Source organism: Leuciscus leuciscus (genome assembly GCF_965113295.1).
Source record: "Leuciscus leuciscus genome assembly, chromosome: 18".
NCBI lineage: Eukaryota > Metazoa > Chordata > Actinopteri > Cypriniformes > Leuciscidae > Leuciscus > Leuciscus leuciscus.
In genome coordinates, this window is record NC_138742.1 from 13634054 (window position 1) to 13652549 (window position 18496).

The 18496-nt window shown below is 36.2% G+C and overlaps 1 protein-coding gene across 1 annotated transcript; it reads right to left on the bottom strand.

The window, feature by feature from the left end:
- Positions 1-1275: 1275 nt before the first annotated feature.
- masp2 (MBL associated serine protease 2) lies at positions 1276-16453 on the bottom strand. The gene is made up of 11 exons (XM_082144897.1): positions 16307-16453; positions 15938-16154; positions 14343-14520; positions 13895-14026; positions 9499-9695; positions 6451-6598; positions 4237-4355; positions 4064-4142; positions 3273-3395; positions 3111-3185; positions 1276-2279 (listed from the first exon to the last, which is right to left on the bottom strand). The coding sequence occupies exons 1-11, from the start codon at positions 16315-16317 to the stop codon at positions 1498-1500; spliced, it is 2061 nt and encodes a 686-aa protein (XP_082001023.1). The 5' UTR covers positions 16318-16453; the 3' UTR covers positions 1276-1497.
- Between the last annotated feature and the right edge of the window lie 2043 nt (positions 16454-18496).

The window sequence follows — 18496 nt, forward strand, 5'->3', positions numbered from 1 at the left end:
GCATATTTCTGCTCAGTTTGGACCTCTGAGTAAAACTGATAGGCCTGCGTGCGTTTTTCCTCGAGTGTGAGGTGAGCTCTGTATTCATAAGCGTGACGCAGGTAATCATGCTACTATTCAGAACAACAGCACGTTGCCTTTCTTTCTTTAGTAGCTCACATTTTAAACACAATATTTAAAGTTATTTTTAAACGAAAATAGTTCCATATTAGGTCAAATTAATCATGCGACCACGATCGTCCACTGTGTTTCATTTTATTCTGAACGAATCTTTGGAGTGAATCATTTATTGACTCTTAAAGACTGCCACTTGTTTTGTTACTGAATGAATAAATGACTCACTCATTCTCGCCACCAACTGATATTTTCTGCTCAGCAAAATACATTATAACTCACCTCTAATCAACAAGCGATGCTCTCTGAGGTATCGTGCATGTCTGTATAGCACACAATTACAGGGTTAAGAGTTTGTTCAAATCCCAAGCAAAAGGCTATAGTGATGCTTGTCTAACTGTTGTTTTGGTTTAGTTATGAATGTATTTAAATGGTAAATGTTGGTATGATATGTTGCTTCGAATGCGTGCAGTATTTGCAGTAAACTTTCAGTTGTTCATACCTTGAGTTCTTGCGATAGGACAGAGGTTGAAGTAGGCTTGAGAATGATTAGAACTCCACAGGGCCAAAATAGCACTGGAGAGGTAATTACTCTGGGATGGAGAGACCATACGGTCCCTGCTGCTGATAGAAGACAACAGAGGGACTCTGAGATCAGATGCATAATGCATAAGAACTTAATGACTGTAAATCATGATGCCTGAGCTTACTACTTGACTTTTAAACAAACACCTCTGCATTGACACCAATGGCTTTATGAAAATGAAACTCTAGGTTATGCCATTTTCAATTTTTGACTAAAGAAAATAATTATTAATCAACTTAAAAATAATTCACAATGTAGCACACCCTCTTTTGTCTTTTGCTTTCAGGAAACTGCCACTACATAATTATATAAATATTAATTTTATTAAACTATATTTTACTAAACAAATTCATTGACATCGTTCTGCAAGAAATTATAGTCCCTGGCATGTGACAAAGTGTTTGAAAGTATGTATTTAGTTTATCCTATATATATATATATATATTTTTTTTTTATATATATATATATATATATATATATATATTTTTATTTTTATTTTTTTTTTTTAATTATTAGTATGAAGAGTATATTTTATTTGTTTGGTACCCCAAAAGCAAATAAGTGATTACAAAATGTTTATTTAGTTTACTTTATTTATTTAGCACTTTTAAAAACAGCAAGTGCCAACCAAAGTGCTGTGCAAAACCAAGATTAATAAAACAATCACCAAAAAAATAAGTGAATGACTGATAGCCTACATGCAGTGCTGTCATGGTAAAAATAATTAACAACAATTTGCCCAATGATAAATCCATATCAAATCAAAGTCAAGCATTTTGAACACTTTCACAACTGTTTCAACTGTTTTTTGACATGATTTCTTCAATCCACGGAAGGTAATTGCTCACTTTGGTATAAACCCCATAATACCCAGCCTGGGCGCAGCCTTGACCCCATGACACAATACCGCCTATGAACCAGCTTTTACTCTGATTGTCAAAAAATGCATAGGGCCCTCCACTGTCCCCCTGGCAGGAATCTTTTCCTCCCTGAGCAAACCCAGCACATATCATATTCTCTGTCACTACTAGTTTCCCTTTAGCCGTCACTGTGGAGTCATATTTAGCCTTACAGTCCTCAAAATCAGTGATGGGTAAATGTACGTACTGGAGATTATTGGAAAATAATGCAGGTCTGTTTGTATTCCACACACCCCACCCAGACACCTTCCCGACGTCATTAACCTTCAAAACAAACCGCTCTTCCCTTCCAGGCAAACACACAGGCATGACGGCTTTACTGACAGGTACCTTATGCTCCAGTTTAATCAGGGCAATGTCATGGTTGAAATTAACGTTATCGTGATGGTACTGAGGGTGAATAAAGATTTTCTGTGGTATGCCGACGACCGCCTCATTGTCCTGGTGTTTGACTGTGCCCATCTTCAGCTGCAGCTGGGAAGTGTCTGCATAGCTTTTCAGGACATGAGCAGCAGTGAGGACCCAGTTGTCTGACACGAGAGAAGCGCCACCGATGAACCTGGGACCCATTCGTACCATGACCTGCCAGGGAATCTCGTTCTTTTCTGCATTCTCCCCGCCAATCACCTTGGATAGCTTTTTCTCAGGCTGTCCACAAACTTTCAGAAATGGTAGACATCAGATTAGTGTTTAGACAATATGACACTGATATACAGTAAACTATACCAGGAAAAAATGTGGAATTTTTTTTCCTCCATTTTCCTACAAACCAGTGGTTCTCAACTTTTTTTTTTTTTTTGACACCAAACATTTTCAAAGGCCCCTTGAATTTTTTTACTCAAATTTGAAAGTTTGGCACATCTAAAATAATGTTCTAGAAAAATATTAATTATAAAAATGCTCATGAATTTCCAGGCCTAGAAACCACACTTTTAAAATGGTTTCCAAGGCTTAGGGAATTCTGTTTTTTCAAAGACATTTTTTTAAAATAAAATAAGCAATATCTTAGTCATATATGCTAGAGGTCCCTTTGGAAGTTTGCTGCACCCTGGTTGAGAAGCACTGCTCAAAACCGTTAAATAATTTTCATACTTCCATTTTAGTAACCAAAAAAATAATATGAGCCACCCTTTAGATTACAGTTCTGCACACTCTCAGGGCCCATCAATTGTTTGGTTTACCCATATTCTTCAAAATATCTTCTTTTTCTTCTCGTGTTCTTCATACAGGTTTGAGGGGGAGTACATTATGACAGAATTTTCATTTTGGGATTAACTATCCCTTTAAAAACTTAAAATGTTATATTTCATATTAGTTTAATATAAGTTTATATTTGTCTACCACTTTGAGCATTTAAGATTTTAGGATAAGAAGGTTTTGAGATCCTGAAAAACAAATTCAGTCAAACGTGTCCAAACCTTTGATGGTAGCGTACAGTATATTAAAACATAAACCATCTGTTAAACCATTTGCATTAAACTAAAACTCACTGGGTGAACATATGTGGTGTATTTTTCCACCCAGGGCATCTCTCCAGTAGCCGTCATGTGCACAGGTATAGACTCCTAATTTCAGAGAGAAAAGGATTGCTGTAAACCTCCAGTGATGATTGATTAGTACAGTGTCTTGCTATCCTGGGACATGCACCTTACCATTATTTCCAGTCTCAATTGCGTAGAATTCATTACAGGAATACGTGATCACAGATTTATATGTGGTTTTGGTGAATTTCACACTTGCATTATGCACTTCTACAGGCTCTCCACAATCAACAACTGCAAAAGAAGGGCATTTTGGGAACTGACACAGTTTATAGACACAAAGAATGACAGTGTTGCCAAAACCTAAGCATTTCCATTTTTTATTTATTTAGTTTAATAAATGTCATATAAATATCTGGCTCTTAAAATCTGTTTACGGTTGATTATTTGTCGCTTTCATTTTGAATTGAATCTGCTTATTTTTCTTTCTTTGTTTTATTTTTTCTTGTCTTTTTCTTATTTGTGTTTGTTATTTCAGCACATTTTAACATGTTTTAAATAACCTAATCAGTCCTACAGTTGTTTTTGAATACGTTTGTTATTTTTTATAAATAATTTAATAAGCAATGTGGAATCACTGTTTTTTACAGGAAAATTATTGTTTTTGTTGTTTTTGTTGTAGTTTTAATCATTCATTTTACCAAGTAGCCTACATTGTTATCATCCCCTTTTTCCATTGTCCTTTTTCATGATAAAATGCATATCTGAAATGTTTTAATTAAAAACGTGCTTTTGTTATGTGTCATCACGATTTCATCACAGAATTACCACAGTCAGAATTTCACCCACTTCAGCTTGAAATAACACCTTAGGTTTTAAAACGTACCTCCTCTTTGTTGCAGTAAACCCCCATTGACGATTATACACACTTCATGCTTATCTGGGATTCTTGAGCAACTTACGGATGCAGTCAGGCAACGGTCCATCCCAAAATCCACCCTTCAGGCATGTGGCTTGATAAAAGGGCAAAGCTTCCTCCCCCTTAAGATGCAAAAAGTCACTTTTAACTCTCTATATAGCATACCAAGCTCTTTTTCTTAAATCTTAGAGAAAGTAAAAGAGGAAAAATGGTTACCAGATTTAATTCATAGCCCAGCTGACATGTGACATTGAAGGTGTCTGTCATGATGTACTGAGACTGCTGGGGCTGGATATGTCCGTGTCGAGGAGTCACGGGGTTTGGGCATGGCTGGGCTGTGAGAGAAGGGAACAGTAATGAAAACACACATTCTGGAAACCAGGCCATTGACTTGTCATTTAAATGTTTATGTGATTCTTAATGCATCAAAATGTCTGGAGACAGCCATCAGATCTGAAACCCTGCTTCAAAACATTTCTTTTTTGGTAGATTGCACACCATTCATCATTTTCTTGAAATGTGCTTGAGAGAGAATCCACATGTAAGGCAAACACCATATTAATCATTATTATTACACACATTCTGGAACACTTGATTCCTATTGTTCAATCATAGTATTCAGCGGTCAGCCCTTTCCTAAAAGAGTGCAACACTGTCAGCCAAGTATTTTTCCCATAGGGGTTTTAAAAAGGTCTTTGTTTAAGAGTTATAAGTCTTGAAGCAAACAAAGCAGCTACAAGGTCATCACATTACAACTTTAATTTGAATTTTTTTTTTAAATCTTTTAATATTTGAAATTCGGACAAAAAGACAAAAGTACATGGCTGTTTACTTAAAGGCAGGGCAAGCGATTTGTTCCAGAAATATTTTTTGTTATTGGTTGAAAGTCTCTTCACATCCTGATAGCAATCACTAAGTTAAGTGGTCTAAGTGTATTTATATGTACATATTATTGTATGTGGACCAAAAGATTTTCGTCCAATCATTGAATTCGGTCCGAATGCAAAGATGCTTACCTTGTCATTGTATGTATTTTTATACCTCCGCAATTAACACTAATCAACGCCGAGATGAACCTGCAGCAGTCAGGTGGTACAGGTCAGTGCTCTTTAAGCTGATGCTCATTATTATTGTATGTTATGTGCTTAGTTTAATGCCGTCTCTTGTGACAATTTTGTTTGCCTGTGTTTTGGAGGAGTGGCTTTGGAGACGCTCTGAAGGGAGAGTGGGATCTTATGCTTTCAAAGCTAGCTCGCTATTGCTAGCCTCTCTGAAAATTAACTTTAACACCTTTGATAGGGAAAAGAACTACAATCTCATGAAGTATGCCAATTACAATCTAAAACTAAAAACTCTGGATGAATATAAAACTACTGATTTATAAGATGATGATCATATTTGTAAAAACATCATATTGTACATTTATTGCAAATTATGCATGTATTTAAGTAGTTTGAGAGCTTAGGGTGACTGACTTGATTAGTGCTAAAGAGTTCTTCTGGTGCAATTTGCTTGTTGAAATTTTCTGATTGGTGAAGATTTCTTTGCAGAAAAATGGGAAGTGTAGTTTCTTTTTTTTTTTTTTTTTTTTTTTTTTTTTTTTGGTATTCTGCTATTGAACATGATTGTTTAAAACGTAAGATGAAATAATGCAGGCTGATGGCTTCAACAAAATACCATTGATTAACAACATTGTAGTTCACGGGTCTTCTTTAAAGATTTAAAATGTATAATTCAAAATCAATTCCCCTATGGGATTTTTACTTTCGGAAATCGACTGTTGCTTCAGTGTATATTGAACGTCATTCAAGGCAATGTTGGTCCACTCATTTGGTAACTGAAGCCGGCGCTACACCACGGACCCGCTCTCTCGTTTCTACAAATGCAAGTTGCATTTGTTTGATTTGTCGCTAGGCTGATTGTTTTATACATTGTAGTGGGCAATATTTTTTAGTGGAAGTTTTAAGATAACATACAGGTAAGATTTTAAAATAATTTCAACATAAATCAATATTTTATGTCCACGTTGTCAGGGTTTTGAAATGTTTCATTGTGTTTTAAGTTCTGTGCCTGTTTGCCTGTGTGACCCAGTTAGTGTGTGCCAGTTTATTCCCTTGATTGTATATCCCATTCACTGTTGCCCATTAATTAGCTCTTTTGCTTCTCTGTGTATTTAAGTCCTGTCTTCCTTCAGTTTATTGTTCGGTGTCGTTAATGTTATGTCTGTGAGATATTTGGATTAAAGACTATTTTGTTTGAATCTTCGTGTGCTTCCTGTTAGCAGCTCCCGTGACACACATATCTATTTAATTAATATGTATTAGTAATTTAATATGTAGGATTATGCACAGTTAGCTGCTCATTATTGAGGTTGGGTATACATTATGCTTTACTTACCATAAAGGTACATAATAGGGGGTTGTAAACTACCTGTGCTGGTATACTTGATCTTCCAGCCTTTGTTTTTCCCAGAACCGTCTGAGCGGAAGGTCACATGCACTTTGGGAGTTCCTGTCTCTATTTTTCTTGGTGGGGTCTTGCCACAAAATGGGCCATACTCCCTTCCACCTGCAGTGATCTTAAACAAAACAGTTTGACTTGTCAGTAAATACAAATGGCAACAGATAAACAAGCCTCTTGGGTGATGGGAGGGTGATGAGAAATAATGGAGGGCATGAGAGAGCATACATTATGTATTCAACAGCCTTCAGGTCAGTGATTAGTGGAGTAGTCTGACACTTAACACCAGTGCTAAGGAGACCATTTTTGTTTTTAGAGGCAGTGAGGGTGGAAACAGCTAAACTCAAAATTACAAATTTGCTTAGCATAACAAGATGGTTAAACCCATAAGAAGGGAATTGGATTCAAGTCATTAAAATCGAATGAGCTTTGATGCAGAGTATAAAATCAGTGCTGAAAAGTAAACACTCTTAAACACTTATCAAGCATATCAAGCATATGGAGAGCCAATCTTCTCTGTGTAAATCACTCTAAAATCAATATTTTCTAACACTCAACAAGGGCACTAGAAGGCATATTATGTCTCTCTTCAAACAGTATTTTACTGTAAATAATCTTCCTTAAGCTTAAAACAAGTCTTCAATATAAAGTGCAGCATTATGATGGTTTTGTGGGGATTCTATTGACCATATAAAATATTTTATTACATTTAGTACACTGTACACATTAATAAGTTAATTTTTTTATAGTTCTTCTACATGTAGTTATTCAGAACTTTAATCATTGTATTATGTTAAAAACGTGGGTACGATTTTTATGGTTGGGGCCAAATTGACCCTAACTGGATTCAATACAATTCACCTATGAGAAAAAGAAATCATTAATACTTCTCACACATTGCAAAAAAGCATGAGAACATTTGATTATTCTTTTTTTCTGTATTTAACAACCGATTTAAAAATAAAAAAATCTCAAACTCTGAATATAATTAGGAGTATTTTTTGTTTCAAATATTTTTATTAGAGCACATATTCACATCGTTATATTATCTACATCATACACAAGAGTATAATGTATATCCACATAGAAATGTGTGCAGTTAGGACATACTGTCCTCTTTTTGTTTTTAGAACATACAACAATGGTAAAAGAAGAACAGAATCAACAGATAGACATACAGAGTACAAAAAAAACAAAAACAACAATCCTAAATAATCCCTCTTTCCCACCCTACCCAGCCTTATCCTTCCGTCTAAATACTACTTTATTATAGTTAGAGGGAAACATTAATTTCCACTGCCCGGTGTGAGATAGTGAATGAGAGGTGACCACACTTTTTCAAAGTGTGGGAGTTTATCCATAAGAATATATTTTATTCTCTCTAAGTAGAGAGTGTTAGTAAGATCACTAAGCCATATCTTTGTGGTGGGTGTTTCTTTATTTTTCCAATGCATGAGAAGTAGCTTCTTTGCGGTGATGAGACTATAAGACAGGAGGCATTGTTGATAGTTGTTTAACCTTTTAATATCGTCTGAAATTCCTAAAATAATAATATGTGGATTAGGCTCCAATTGTATTTTAAGTATCCTAGAAATTAAACTGAAGATATTAAACCAAAAGATCTTAACCTTGGGACACAGGACGAAGCTGTGAAGCAACGTGTCTTCTGCAACAAAGCATCTGTCACATAGAGGGGATATCTCAGGGTATATTTTGTGTAACCTCTCCTTAGAATAGTGAAGACGATGTAGAATCTTAAAGTGAATTAGGCAGTGCCTACTAGCATTATTAGAACATCGATGAGTATGTTCCAAACTCTTTTCCCATAGAGGGTCTGGGATCACAGTGCCCATTTCTTCCTCCCATTTTGTTTTTATTGAAGTGGAGATCACTGGACAGATAGACTGCAAAGTGTCATAAATATAAGATATCAATTTTTCTGAGCAAGACATGGGTCGGAGGCATCGATCAAGACAAGAGCCTGAGAAGGTCTCAACATTTTGCAAATATTTTCTTACATAGTTTCTAATTTGCAAGTATCTAAAGAAACTACTACCCGTTATATTATATTTACTCTGTAATTGTGCAAAGGATGCAAAAATGCCATTAATGTATAACTCTCCTATTGTATGGATGCCTCTGTTCATCCAGAGATTAAAAGTATTATCAAGAATGGATGGAGGAAACGTAGGGTTTCCAGTGATAGGTAATGCATAAAATATGGGTTTCAACTTAAAGTGTGACTTGATTTGTTTCCAAATACGCACTGTACTATGGATCATCACATTGCTATTGTACAAAGACTTCTCAATAGTGTAAGGTGCCAGAAGGATGGCACCTATAGAGTTAGGCTGGCATGCCTCTTGTTCTAATTCGAGCCAGTTTGGTGGGGTAGCAGTGTTATCCAGCCAGTACGCCATAATCTTGATATGTGAGGCCCAGTAATATGATAAACAATTCGGGAGTGCCAAGCCTCCCTCTATTTTAGATTTGCAGAGGTGTTTCTTGCCTATTCTGTGGGTTTTAGTCCCATAAGAAAGGGAGCACAATCGAGTCAATTTTTTTAAAGAAAGATTTGGGGAGAAACACTGGAATGTTCTGAAATAAATATAGTAATTGGGGCAAGAAAATCATTTTGATAGCATTCACTCTGCCAAGTAATGATATTGGCAAGGTCTTCCAGAACTGTATATTTGTTTGTAATTTAGACAGCAGTGGTGGGAAATTCTCCTTAAATAAATTAGAGTGGTATTTTGTAATCTGAATTCCTAAATACGTGAATTTTTCTGAAGATACACTAAAAGGAAGGTTCTGTAACCAGGCAATATTCCGCACCTGCATGGGCATTAGATTAGGAGTATTTTTTTTATCAGGTAGAGGTATAGACTTCTCAAAGGACCCAGTAGGACCCCATTAAAGTGACTGAGATGTGTCCACACACACATGCTATTATGGCTGGTGTTTTAGGTTTGAACTACCATCCTGTTGTCAGAGCTTGTTGACTGAGAAATAACCAACCTTAAGGATGTCATAAGGGCAGTGGATTTCAGGATGAGTCTCCACATCAAACAGGTTTTGGAATTCCAGGGTCACTTGGAAGCCTTCCATCAAACTGATGGTGTAATCACAATGGCTCATCTTGGGATAAACACCTGGGTACTCTGGACTGCTCAGTTCTCCTGACCTCTCCTGAAACACCTGCCCACTACACTCAGCTACATTGGGAAAAAGCATTTTCACATCCACTGGAAATTGTCAAAAGCACACACATATACATTAAACAGACAACTATCCATGCCACATTTAACACTGAGGACCGCAGGAAATTGCAACATTGATTTGGGATGCTCAGAAGTAAATAAACCTTTCCACCTGTAAAATGGCCAGAGAAAGTGCTTTCTGTCACTGCATCTATATATTTATGAAGAGTTACAAACATTACGTGCATGAAAATTAGATACTTTAGCGAATGCAAACTCTTTACAGCAAAAAACAAAATGGTTATGAGATAGAAACATTCAAAATTTTCAGGTAAATTTGCTATTATTTTTTGCATTTAAATGAGATTATAAATGAAAGATGTGCAAAAAAAAAACTTACAAATAAGAGAACACCTTTACTCAAACCTTAACCACATCAGATGCAAAAATCACTGGTTGCCCCAGATAGTTGTTGTTTAGATTCACTGGATGCTATTACCAACTAAACTGTGTATCATCAGTAAGATTTAGGCGTTTTTGTTTAGATTTAGGATTTTTAAGCTTTGAAATTTGACTTGCAAAATCAACATGCAAAATTAATCAGTAGTTACTGATACTTTGAATAGAATAAAAAGACCCATACATATTCAATAGCATCATCAACATCATGTTGTTCCAAACCCATTTCTCTTACACAAAACATAAAAACACAAAAGATGAATATCTGAACAATTTCTTTGTTTGCTATTTTCCAGGCCATTCAAATAAATGGGGACTGGAGCTTTTAGGCTTTATGATGAAAACAAGTTTTATTGTACTACTTTTGCATCCTGTGTGAAGCTTGAAAGATTCAAAATAATACTTCATCATAAAAGCATAATTTACTGAATCTATAAAAGTAATATTCACTGAAAACCTTCACATGCATGCTGGTGATGGCTGATTTATAAACAAATCAGTTTTTTTAAACAAATCAGTTGATTCAGTCAATGATTCACTCATGAATTGACTCAATAATTGAGTAATACTTACTGGATGGAAAGATTTTCAGTGAATAATGACTTAAATTTCTCACAAAAAGAAATCAAATGGCCTCAGAAGACTTGTAATATATAGCAGCACATGAGTCACATTTAGAATTTCCCATTTTGTGTTCCACCGAAGAAAAAAAGTCAAAAAAGGTTTCAAACATTGAGGGTGAATAAATGGTGACAGAAATTTTATTTTTGGCCATACTATTAATTTAATAAATGAACCCCAACAAGTGCAGATGCTACAAATAATTGCTATAAATGAAGAATCTAAGGGTGAAGGTCTACTAATTCATATGATTAAATGATTCAGACACAAGTCATTGTTTCAGTGTGATATGATGTGATGTCTCTATCTTCCCCATTAGCAAAGAAAAACAATTAAGAGGCATGTCTGGCCTGGTAATTGTGATTAATTACCCATCATTAGCACAGTATCACAGCTAGAAAAAGGTATACATTTTCAACTGATCTCTATAACGCTGTTCCCTCAGGAACCAATGGTAATTAACCTGGATTCGCTTAGAGTGACAGAGATCAACTGCTTTATACAGGCACACTAGTGAATCATCAGTCTGTTGCTGAAGCGTGCTTCAGGCTAAAGCCAGTTAGCTCTGTCCAGAACCGCAGTGAACATTAGCACTTTAAATGAGAGGAGTTTTTGGAGCTAATCCATTTTTCTGCCAAAAGTTTTCATAACCTGAAGGTCGAAAATGTAAATATGCCTTTTCGAAAGCCCACACAATCCTCGCTTATATCGAAAAACGCTATGCAGTTAGTTGCGGCCACTCTATCAATGATATAACAAACCCCTCTACTATTTGGTGACTGTATTTCCTGCTTTATTATAGGCCATGCTAGCTCAATCAAGAGCTGTTGACAGGACTGATAGATAGTGTGTGGTGAGCTGTGGCTGCCCAGTCTGCTGCTGTGACCGCTGTTTCAATAGGTCTGTGATGTACAAGAGTCACTACTGGAGCATCAATCAGTACTGAGCTCTATGACAATATCTCCTAAACATTTAAAGATTTGTTCAGGACTTACACAGCTAAAAGTTGGGTTTCTTCTGTTTAAAAATGTTTACACATCTTAGATTACAGGCAAAGAGACTGTTGCTCATTGCTGTTTGTGGTAAATGGCTAAACTGATAATCACACTTGTTATGCTCCAAAATCTTTACATTTAAGATTATACTCATTTGAAAAAATATATATGATTTCATCATATTTTATATAATTATATAACCATGCATGTGCATGGTTGCCAGATTGAGAAGATTAAGCAAAACACTGGGCAGAAAATGTAGGAAAGATAATAGAGGCGTGTTACCAATGCAAGTAATGTAAATGTCTAAAATAAAAACAAAAAAGTTTTCAGGACAAATAATCAGTGGGGAAAATATCGCGATGATTATATTTAATTAATCGAGAAGCAGAAATCATTCTAAATTAATTGTGCAGCATGGAAAATGGCTTGTTTGGATATTGTGGGATCTGTGATGTCACAGGGGCAAATATATTTGCATATGCTTGCCTCCAGAGCACCCACTAATAGTAATAGGGGTGAGCAGGGCACAACCTAACACGGGGCTAGTTGTAACACACTTAAATACTTCCACACATGCTAGCATGACGAAACTTAGTGTATGGACTAGTTGCCATATCAACACTATGTAGAGAAAAAAATGCGCCTTTGGAAGATATCACTGAACATTTATTTAACCATAGCATAAGCTCGCGCTCGATCGGCCCAAAGTCCGGCATCTGACCGGCGCGGAAGGTCTTTACGTGTTACTGTCCTTATCTCGAGGCAAAGTATTTTTTGATTGAATGCAATACATTTGAATATGTATTCTCTCGTTATTTCATCTGACTCCATAAATGAAAAGGTTTTAATGATATCTGTGGATCATTAATCATGAGCGAATGTTTGACTATTCCGTTTAACTCTTTAATGAAAATAATGTCAAAGTCAGTTAGAATAATCAAATGTAACAATTTATTATGTCAGGTAAAAGTATCATGCCAATTTCATAATCAATTCAAAGATAATCGATACAAAACATCAATTGCTCTGGAATAAAGAGAAGAGATGCGAACCCAACATTAAGAAATACGTGAGGCTAAGAGATCTCTCTCAGCCTCACGGACCAATCTGAAGTACAGAAAAGGCCCCCGAATTCCCTGTTGCATTGTGATATTTTAAATGATACCAAACATGAAAAATACTCTGTGGTAATCATTCACATTAAACTATACATTTTCTTGGGTGAATTCAGGTGATCATCTGAGCATGAGAGAGAGGGGGTGAGGGGAGAGGGAAAGAGATGTAGATTAGGATGACTCGGAGGTGAGACTTTCGTCTCGATGGTGCACGAGGGCTAGTTCAAATGGTAATGTCCAGAGAGGTCCTTTTGTCCTCTCAGGGTCTGGTCGCTCTTGAAACAGACTGTCCGGCATTTTGTAATTTCTCAATTCTTACAGCAAAAGTACATTTCTTTTCTGATATTATTTTAATCTCCAATCTGTTATTTAACAGTTTAAATATGGATATTTTTCTTACACAAACGCATCACTTCACTTCAGAAGGCCTTTATTAACCCCCCAGAGCCGTGTGGAGCACTTTTATCATGGATAGATGCACTTTTATGGACTTCAAAAAATATAAAGCGATTCACTGCCATTATAAAGCTTGGAAGAGTCATGAATTTTTTTTATATACCTCCGATCGTATTCGTCTGAAAGAAGAATGTCATATAAACCTAGGATGACTTGAGGGTGAGTAAATCATGGGCTAATTAAAATTTTTGGGTGAACTGTCCCTTTAATCACATGCAATAGCGAGTGGGTGTAGACACTGTTTATGTAATGACGTTAGCCAACCATAACATTGGTCGTTTACTGACCAGCCTTAAAGGAGCCGCCCCTTAAAAATGTATCATTTAAGACAGAGGGGCAGAATAAGGGTTGAAAATATTTGTTTTTCTGCATATATATTTGTTTTGCTGTTGTTGCATTATGAGTGAACTTCAAGGAACATGTTAAAATCAGGACCCCTTTAAGAGTGCTTTTAGCTGCACAATCAGATCGTTATCATGAACAGTGGCCAGTCCTATACAATTCTTCATCAATGAGCAGAAAGACTACAGGCCAGGGTTTTCACCTGTTCTGATATCAGCCTTACCAGGGCAGTGTCTTTTATCATCGTGGAGTTGGAATCCCAATCGGCAAGTGCAGTAAAATCCCCCCACATAATTATGGCAATTATGGTCACACACAGTCTCTCCATCCATTGTGCTCAGGCACTCATCAATGTCTGTAAAGAGTAAAACGAGATCGTTTAGCAACAGTTCTCATTCAGGGTTTGGACATCCAAGATCAATTCAAGTATAATAAAAAAAGCATTTATATATATATACAGTATATAATTAAAGTGACTTTAGGATATACTGAATATAAACTTAAAATCTATTTCATTTTAGACTATACAATGCCATAAACAAGTAAATATACAATATTTGATTTATTTAGCATTTTTAAATTATCGTCTAGCTCAACCCTTTAGCCTTTACAGCAAGAGGTGACAGCGGAAGAGAGAGACAGTCATGCAGTGAATCCATTGTTTCCATCACCTTCAGCAGAAAAAAATGCCTGGAAGCCTGTGAAACGGCCCTCATTGGAGTAATCTGATCTGAAGAGCACGGCCATGGTGTTGCTGGCAGAATAGATGACAGTGTTTTTGGGCGCATCACCGTAATTTGTCTCCGTTTCGCCACAGAACCGGACCGTCTCATTTCCTTCTGATAACACCTGAAAAGTTTAAGCAAGTAGTACAAACACACATCTGTATCCTGCATTCACATAACAGCCATACTGTGTATTTTGTGATAGAGAGGTTTAATCAAATGTTCAGTATTTGAGTTTTCTGATATTAAATGGTGCTAGGCAACAGGTACCTGAAAGATGTTTACACTTGCATGGCTAATATGTTTTGATATTTTAAATATCTGATTAATTATCAATATACTTAAATATTTTAGTAATGATCTACATTATATATATATTTTTAAGTGTTTAATGATAAATCATTCAAATAAACCCTTCCTTCAAATAAAGGAAGTATAACTTTTTAACATTAAAGGGTTAGTTCACCAAAAAACAAAAATTCTATCATTATTTACTCACCCTCATGTCGTTCCAAACCCGTAAAACTTTCGTTCATCTTCGGAACACAAATGAAGATAGTTTTTAACAATATCTGAGGAATTTCTGCCGCTATTGACAGCTATTACGCTTAAAAAAAAAAATTTAAATAAAAATAAAAAATAAATAATAATAATCTGGTTTAGTCAAAAATTTCTGAAGAGACACATTCGCTTTTGAACGGATTGAATTTAGGCTTTTATACACACATATAAACATTCATCAACTCACACATAAGTTGTGGTAAACAGAAGGTCAAGCATGTTCACTTGACATGCAACAACCAATGAGGTTCATTCTCTGAGGTTTTCGCAGCACGTTTGAACCTCTGGTTTGAACTTCCCCAAAAACCAATGAGGTTCATTCTCGTGTTCCGCAGCACGTTTGAGCTTCTGCAAGAACCAATGAGGTTCATTCTCGTGTTACGCAGCACGTTTGAGCTTCCCAAAGAACCAATGAGGTTTGTTTTTTGCGTGTCAAGCAGGATCGGTTCTGTTTATATTCGCTGATCAATGTATATATGTGAATTAAAGCCTAAATTCAATATGTTCATCATATAAAGTGATCGAATCTCTTCAGAAAATTTGGACTAAACCGCCTAATTCATATAGATTAATTTTACGATCTCTTTATGAACTTTTTGAAGCATCAAATTGGTAGTTGCGTAGCTGTCAATGGAGAGTACAGAACTGGCTCAGATTTTATTAAAAATATCTTCATTTGTGTTCTGAAGATGAACGAACGAGGTTGAGTAATTGATAACAGAATTTTCATTTTTGTGTGAACCTTGTAAAGCTTTCAATCAGCCAAACTTACAGATTCCTGATTAAAGTCTGATTTTGATTTGCTCTGGCAAGAATGTCTTACTCATTTAAAACTGCAATTCTCTTTATCCAATTTCAATAGACTGATTTGTTTGTGATACCAAAATATGAATCATTATCTAGGACTTGTGCACTTTGGTGTGTATATATCCCATAAAATGACCCAACTTTTAAATCTCTGTTGAAAACATGGATCTAACCTGAACATAGTCATATTCGCAGCGATGAGAAGGCTCCAGGCTAAAATAAGTGAAGTAGAGGCGTAATCTGTGTCCTTTTGGTCCTGTGATATTCCACACCATACGCTGGTGGTTAGGGTAGACGTTTGGGAAGTTTGGTGATGTGAAGCTCCCAAACAGTCCTGTCAGCTCTGAACCAAAAGCTAATGGAAGCAGGGCGACGAAAGCCAAAGATATACTAAAACAACAGCAAAACATAAAGGTGTATCACTGATAATGTATCGAAGCTGTCACAATCCCAACACATTAAACAGAAACATAGGGGACTGGCAATTGTTCCCAATCCACACTTAACGCATCACAGTGAACACATTTGAACACATTGCATACCTGTTCATCATTCCAGAACACCACAAACTTCAGTTCATCTCACAAAAAATGTCCTGCTTTGCAGAACTCTGTCCTCCAGGTTAATGAACCAGCTGAATAAATGCTCTGTGTAAACACAGCCCTGAACACTGAACTTTTGGTTTTCATTATCGTCCATTCTGTCAAGTGTCAATATCAGTTATTGGGTTGAAGATATACCAGTGAAGTTAATCTCTGTTGTCAAGCTTGACAATATATTTTTTTCTCAAACAATAGATTTTGTAATTGTTTCTCTCCGACAAGAAGAGAAACAATCACACAAGAAAGCAGTAAACACATTCAGAACAAGTAAATCAAACATTTGATTAATTCTTATCATTCTTACTTTTAAATCACCTGACAGCAAATGAACTCTCATTTTTGGAATGTGTCCTTCTGACCAGTCGCCAATAATTGATTTTTTCCCCTCTGTGTGTAAATGCAAACACAACTTTAGTTTGTAGAAATTAATTCAAAAGAACAAAACAACAGATCTTAACAATTTTATCTTCATAGCTTTATCAAACACATACGTTTTACAATGCTTATTTAAATATAGTGGGGTCCAAAAGTCTGATACCACATTACAAATCAGAGTAAAAAAAAAAAAAAACAATGTGAAAGATCCTGAAAACACAAAGTTTTAAGACTTAAAAACAACAACATTTTGATATAAAACAAGAAATCACAAGGTCGCTGATCAAATAAGTACAATTGTGACACTGAGCATGTGGACTAAAGATATTATGAAATCAACTTTTCACTCAAATTACTACAATATTATTGACCATGAAAAATATATATTCTAAATTAGAAATTTGAGCAATAGAATGTTTTAATAGTGGTCTCAGACTTTTGGACCCCATTGTATATTTTGAATATTGACAAACAGATTTATCAGCACTGTAACATTACAAACTTAACAAGCAACCACATTCTAGTGACACTGAGATAGGATATTCATATTAATTTTTTCCCTGACTGCTAATGTCACCATGATGTCATGTATTGTCTGCACCTGTTCTCGTTAGTCCCTGATTAGTTTACCTTCCTCCACCTGTGCCTGTTTAGCTCCCGCCTCACTCTGTGTATTTATACTCCCTGTTCTTTTCATCCTTTGTCAGTTATTGAATGTGGTCACGCTGTATGTGTTACTCACCAGGAAACTTTAATGTTGTTTGGATCCTGCATCATTGTCTTCCTTCCACGGCAAGTTTGTGACAGCTCACACATATAACTGATTCGGTTGGCCCAATTTCCTAAACCATTCATTCAGTTCTTGAAACAAAGACACGTTTCTCAAAACGTTTAACACATACAAGGCCGCATTAACGCACGGGCTTACCTGGGCTGAAGCCCAGGGGCCTCCCAAGTTCAGGGGCCTCCCATGTTCAGGTTCATGATGAGCTGAAAAGGTCATATTGTTTTAACTTGTCAGATTTTGTCGCTGTATGTCGCTAGTCGCTTGTGGACGTTGGTAGTGCTGTCGCTCTAATGTTATTGTTATGGTGCGTTCACCAAACGCGAATAGAGCGTCTGGCGCGAGTGATTTCAATGTTAAGTCAATGCAAAGACACGTTTACGCGCGTCTAGAGGTCCCGCGGCGCGAATGGTGCGTGTCCACTACAGCGGCAAAAGTCCGCTCAGTGCCGCTGGCAACGCTGTAACGTCTCTGCTTTGAGGTGTGTCTGTTGCGAGTGTTTAATCTACGTTTTTTTCAACACACGGACAGTATCATCAGCGATGCACGCGATTACATTTAGAAATAGACAAGCTTTGTTTCCAAATGTACCAAGCAATGATCCTTTCAATTTTATAAACCCAGCCAATATAATCACAATGAACACATCCAAAATAAAATCTTTAACATGTATATAACAACTGCAAAGCGTCTAATTTGTAAACAAAATGATTTACGCACTAAATCCAGCATAAACTCACTGATACTGTCGACAGTTTCTTTTCCATGCATCATTTTATTATTTCCATGTTTGTGGTTAGTTACAGTAAATCATATAAAACAGTGAAATCGCCCTCGAACTCTTCTGTCTTGCCTGCACTGCACTCGAGACTGTGACGGGAGCTGAGCTCCACTGAAAGGCTTCTTTCCTATTGGTTGTCGCTCGCGAAAATCGCTTCTCATTTGCGTAAAGTTGAAATTTAGTTGCTGTG

Bases quoted from the DNA above. Each gene is read 5' to 3' on its own strand.
- masp2 (XM_082144897.1), bottom strand. The intron at 3,396-4,063 runs GTAAGTTGCTCA...CTTCTTTTGCAG, and splicing joins ACCGTTGCCTGACTGCATCC to TTGTTGATTGTGGAGAGCCT. The intron at 2,280-3,110 runs GTGAGTTTTAGT...CATTTCTGAAAG, and splicing joins ACACCACATATGTTCACCCA to TTTGTGGACAGCCTGAGAAA.